We start from the raw sequence: 6,005 nt of genomic DNA on the forward strand, positions 1-6,005 counted from the left end.
GGTGCACCATCAAACACATGTCTTTTCACATAAAATGTGAAAACTTTTTTTGTAGAATTCTACTGTTATTTTTAATCATTGCTTTTTTGGAAGATAAGTGTGGCTATCTACGGTTAGCATGCTAAATACATTTGAAGCTGGGTACCAATGGCTGTAAACGTATTTATGATGTGTTTGTTTTTGCTTTATAAATTGGACCGTGTGAGTTGATCTTCACATTGTTTTGTTTCCGGCAGTCAGAGCCCATCTACATGCTAGTTCCACTGGATTTGCCCAGCGCTAACGAGAAGATATCCAACATGAAGCGAGCCATAAATGAATACATAGCTGAGTACAGTGTGTGCAAGTGCAAGCCCTGTCACAATGGTGGTACTCTGACGCTGCTGGATGGAAAGTGCATCTGTCTATGCTCCAACCTGTTTGAAGGCGAGGCCTGTCAGAATTTTAAGGGCGATAATGCCAAAAATTCCGGTCAGTAACCCACTGAGTCATCTCTTAATAAGCTGTACTGACACGGGCCAAATCATTTGACTAGTTTTTTGTGTTAACTTAAACTTTATTTTGTAGGCACAAGACCAAATGTTTCTCAGGAAGGAAACTGGATGTGCTGGTCTTCCTGGTCAACCTGTAGTGGACTCAAACGCACCAGGTCCCGTGGTTGCAACAAAGACGGGCTGAATGGAGCAGCACGTTGCAGAGGTGACGGGACCAGCGAGGAGTTCTGCTAAATTGTTACAGGATGATGCTAATACACAGCGATACGTCAGAAGATTACAGTCGTTTTGTCTTCAAGGGCATTTTTGTCATTGTGAAATCAGGAGAACAGTGCCACCCAGAGGTCTATACCAGGCAACGCGTTCATATAATTGTAATTTTTTTTTTTAATTTTCTGAGTCTTTAATGTAATAGTGACCTGTGCATTCATGATATCAGTTGAGAACTGACAAGTATTTGGTCGACTGTATATGAGTTCACCTGGTTTACCTCAGTATTGCAGCAGAAATGAATCTAATAAATCCACTTCTTGTGACTGTGGCCTGTTTTAATCTTTGTGTTATCTGTTTCTTGTTAGAGAAAAAGACTCAACATGTCACATTACATCCAGTCAAAAGTCATTTCTCAGCCTACTTTAATCAGATCAGTGCTACCTCAGAAACTGCACTTTTTTGCCAATATTTTTTTAACCTTAAAATGGAGGCAAAAAGACTCTGATTTGTCTTGACTCCTCGAACAGCTCTCAGCCTTGGTCTACAGAAAAAAAGCGTGGGCTGAAGTATGTATTAATGGTCTAATAATTCATCTTTAAAAGCACAGACACATTCCATCTCACTCTGCTGTGCAAACAAGAACCAGATGAGCTGGGGCCGACTGGACAAGGAGAGAAGTGGACGAGAAAGACAAAAACAAGGCCTGAAGGACAATATGAGGAGAGAAGTGGACGAGAAAGACTCGGGTGTTGGACAAAAACAAGGCCTGAAGGACAATATCACGGAGAAGACAAGGGTAGGATATTCACTGTTCCACTGAAACAACTTTGACACCTTAACATAAACACACTTAGAAAGTGATGCTGCCCTCTAGTCCTGATACTGATCATTGAGCCATCTTAAATGCTTTGGATAAAATAAATTGAAGACATTTAGATTAGAGTTGGTGCATCGGTTCACTTTTATGGAACAAACATCTGTTAGGATGCTTTTTTTAAGGATATTTTATTAGCCACATGTCCATCTCTATGCTTAGTGAACCTGTAAAAAACCTTATGTCCTGAGTCCATGTGATTTATGAACTAATTCCCTCTGGGTATATCACCTGCTGTCGTCACGTTAACAGAAAAAAAAGTGTTAGCGAAGTTCTACCGATTTCACGCATATGCATGAGTGAGGGGCGGGAGGAGAGGGGTGATAAATGAATGAATGCTTGAGGAGTAACCTCTGGGGGTGGTGGCCCCTGGCCTTTGGGGTGTCAGCATAATGGAGTAAAAGTTTGAAACCTTATTGAGCTCCAGGGAGACCCCATTCAGTCCAAACAGAGACCCAGCCCCAGGCCATTATCTTAGCCCAAAATGTTTTGTTCTTTCTTTGGTCTCAGATGGAATCGTTAGCACAAAATAATGAACCCCGCTCCATCGATTGACTGCCCCATTGTCTTTTCACTAATATTTACTTACACTTCAGACTTAGAAATGAAGCCGAAATGTCCAGAAACTTCATTGTCCAAATGTCCAGAAACTATCATTTGTGGAATATACAAAACCACCTATCAATGCGTACTCCAAAAACATACACTTTGTTTGTGCTCAGTAGAACCACAGAGAAGTTATATCTATACCTAAAACATTTTTGAAATAAGTGCTTTAAAATGTCTTTTAAATGTGCATGTTTTTATCATTGACCTTTTTCATTTGCTGCTTTAAAAACTAGTTTCTCACAGGCTGCAAGAAACTGCGTTTGCTTTTCAAATGCTTTCCATTGTCGCCTCATCTCATAAACATATAGTGCTCTCAGTGAGGAAGAGGTAAGGGATATAGTTTTTAACAAAAGCCCTTAGAGAGTGTGAAAGGAGCCCCCTTACACTTCTAAATGCGTGGTCACAGTAGGGATTGCCCCCTCCCCTCTTTCCTGGGTCACTAAAGGCATTGATGATTTTAAGGGCTGCTAAGGCAGATTACTCCACACAGCTGGCCCAGCACCGTGGAAATGAAGTTATGCCCCTTGTCAGCTACGTTTTCTCCCACCTCCTCCTCCCTATTCCCTGAAAACTTTGTACCACTGCTCTTTGCCTGGGCCTGTGAAAGGAGACATGGGAGGTGCCCATCAGACTATGGCTATACCCTGCCACGGCTGATAGAGAAAACCTATGCTGATTGGCCCAGTAAATATTCCCTCTGTGCACCATCATTCAGAGGGGATTGAGATCCCTGACATTCAACCCAGTCCTTTCTCCACAAAACACTCCCTTCCCCCGTTAACCCCTAATCATAAATCAGCCCTTCCTCCACCTTTCCCACCTCACTAAAACCAGGCTGCAGCCTTAATCAAGTCCACCCCCTGAACCCCAAATATTGTGGGACTTTGGTGTCTATGTAATTTGCAGTAGCTTAATTTTGTTTAAAAGAAAGTGAAATTTTAAACATAGTAATAGTATATAATGGTATAGTATAGTATAGTATAGTATAGTATAGTATAGTATAGTATAGTATAGTATAGTATAGTATAGTATAGTATAGTGTAGTATAGTATAGCATAGTATAGTATGGTGTGCTATGGTATAGCATAGTATAGTATAACATAGTATAGTATAGCACAGTGTTATAGTATAGTATAGTATAGTATAGTATAGTATAGTATAGTATAGTATAGTATAGTATAGTATAGTATAGTATAGTATAGTATAGTATAGTATAGTATAGTATAGTATAGTATAGTATAGTATAGTATAGTATAGTATAGTATGGTATTGTATAATATACCCGTAGTTGAATTGAATAAAGATAGAGTATAGTATTAGCATCAGGAATTCTCAGTTTCATCATCAACATCATCATGTGTTCTGCTGCTGTGTCATGGGGAATGACATAATCACAAATCTGATCTAATCTAATCCAATACAACTAGATCTAATCCCATCCAGTCTAATCAAAATGAACCTAATTCAGTCTAATCTAATGTAATCTAATCTTTGTACATACTGTTAATTATTCTCTAATTGCCGTGCAGAGCTTAGTTAAATTGATGAATTATACCTTTCGTGACACATGAACTACTAAATAAATGCATTAAACTCCATTTACCAGCTACAAACCTCAGACATACAGATAGTCACAGCTGGAATGGTCTTGAATTGTTTTTGCAGACATGCAGCAGAAAATCATTCTCATGCCAACAATTTCTATGAATCATAAGATCTCTGGTAACCATCACATTATAATCAGATGCCTGATTTTCGTTGCCAGAATCTGCTCGACTCAAAGTCTGTAAAAAATGAACTCCTTGCTCCGTGTCTTTGTCTTATCCACCTTTCAGCATCTTTCTTTGAGTTCACATCAGTCTACAGAATTAGACGCAGCCCTCTTTATTTCAAGACCCGGGAATTTCCAAATGTGCTCATGAGGAAAAAACTCTGTCTGGTGGCTGAGCTGTTTTAAAATGTTTTGCAATGTTCCACAGGGACTGTGAGAGGAAAGGAGTCATTTCAGCTGCAGTGGAACTGAGAAACAGCGACTGATGCAGAGGCCGTGAAGGAGACCCAAGTAGTTTTACCCTCCTGACATTTATGTGGAAAATTTAGATGGTCCTTCAGTACGCTGGGCAAAGTGATGGAAGCCGTTAAAAAGTAGTCGCCATCGGGAACATCACTGGTCTGATTTAATATATTGTCCTATGCTGTGGTTTTTATTGTTTTCTTCCAAGTTAAACCTGCAGAGGTTAAGAGATTTGGGACGAAGTAAAGTTTAGGTTGTCCAAGCAACTGTTTGACTTATGATGCGGCGATTTTAATGAGGTTCTAGTCCCTGTACGTTTGGCCCCAGTCGCAACATTCCTAATTTCCTCTGGTGCCGAAAGTTAATTGAAAACATTTCAAGAAAAAGTATCGTTTGGGGCCCCCTGTGTGACTCTCATCTAGCCATTATCCTCAACAATAATAAAAAGGCATTACAATTATTAATAGTTGGAGCAGAGGCCTCCGCTCTTAAAGAGACAGTGCTGGGCTTTCAGCTCTCATGACAAAAGGCTGGAGAAATGCCTTTGCCACATCACTCTGTTAGTCTTTACTCAACAATAACTGTCAGGGGTGGGATTTATTTTATAGTCTGTATGTTTTTCTAAACGAACCCGTGATAAAAAAGAGCTTAGAACCAGAACTTTATTCTGATAACCTCAAAGAGAAGAGAAGTCATTTTTTGAAACAACTATTTGTAATTGAGAAGCTCATTGGTCTGCAGAAAAAAAGCTGGAATTTTTCCATTCCGTTTCCTTAAGGAAAACTGTCTGCTCACTGTTGCTCCCCCCACGCCCTGTACAGGGTGACAGGGGAACAGTGAGGATGAAGTGTCTCCACATTGTGCAGCCGTGCTATTGTGCATTTAACATCTCCATAATAGAGGTGCCACTCGACTCCACTTCCTATCAATGGACTGATGGGCCCATCTCTTTAGTTTGAAAAGCAACATGGCCGCCATTAATGGTCTCAAGGGCCATCATCACAAATCAACGAGAGGGCGTTGTTTTGTTTTTTTTTAACTCAGCAAATTCTTCTGTTTTCACGGTATTCCAAAATACTTTAATAATATATCATTATTACAACGAATACGTAGTTGTGATTTTGATATAAATATTCTCCTACTTCCATTGATGGTATATTTCCTATAAAGTTTCTCACATCTAATTAAACTTTTCCAGACCTTGAAAGACCTTAAATGTTTTATTTATGCTTTGTCTTTGTTTGGTGAAATAAATAAATAAATAAATGTTGTAAAATGTAGGATGTAGCAATGATAATACAAACTAAAATTCATATCAGCCTTACAATATTAACTTCATGTCTTAATGTATGAAGAGGAGTCAAATGTTCACTCATTATCACTAAAACCTTTAACGGCTAAGTATGAATCTTGTCAAAAAATGTTATGTAGCACTTTCATTTGTTTTTAATTTAACTTGTAAACGATTAATCTTCCCGCTTCTGGCAAACGTCTATAGATGGAAAAACATGCATTTAACACACCATAAATATGCCTGTTGTAGCAGATTGTAGTAGATTTGTAAAACTAAAAATGGGTGATAATTGTTTTGAAGTTGTTCCAAGTCCTACAGACTGCCCTGTTGAAGGACTGTTGTTAAAGTTAATAAATGGGACTAAATAATAAAAGCAGAGGAAACTGTTCCGCTCACAGAGTCGCTGTGGGTAAGGTTTCTAACCAGACACTTTACTATCGCACACATGGTAAAGGAATAAGCCTACTGTGAGCAGAGACATGTTAAAAACCACATAATGCTCTGAAA

At 39.0% G+C, this 6,005-nt stretch overlaps 1 protein-coding gene across 1 annotated transcript; it reads left to right on the plus strand.

Annotated features, from left to right (window-relative positions):
• Positions 1–186: 186 nt before the first annotated feature.
• Positions 187–1,035, plus strand: LOC103390021 (complement component C9-like). Its single transcript, XM_008325705.2, has 2 exons — positions 187–471; positions 568–1,035. Exons 1-2 carry the CDS (start codon positions 252–254, stop codon positions 726–728), a joined length of 381 nt encoding a protein of 126 aa, XP_008323927.2. The 5' UTR covers positions 187–251; the 3' UTR covers positions 729–1,035.
• Positions 1,036–6,005: the final 4,970 nt, after the last annotated feature.

The sequence above is a fragment of the Cynoglossus semilaevis genome, chromosome 14 (genome assembly GCF_000523025.1).
Source record: "Cynoglossus semilaevis isolate Cse_v1.0 chromosome 14, Cse_v1.0, whole genome shotgun sequence".
Lineage (NCBI taxonomy): Eukaryota > Metazoa > Chordata > Actinopteri > Pleuronectiformes > Cynoglossidae > Cynoglossus > Cynoglossus semilaevis.

Coding starts and splice junctions, on each gene's coding strand:
- LOC103390021 (XM_008325705.2), top strand. CDS start 252: ATGCTAGTTCCACTGGATTTGCCCAGCGCTAACGAGAAGATATCCAAC. Junction 472..567: donor CGATAATGCCAAAAATTCCG/GTCAGTAACCCA, acceptor TTTATTTTGTAG/GCACAAGACCAAATGTTTCT.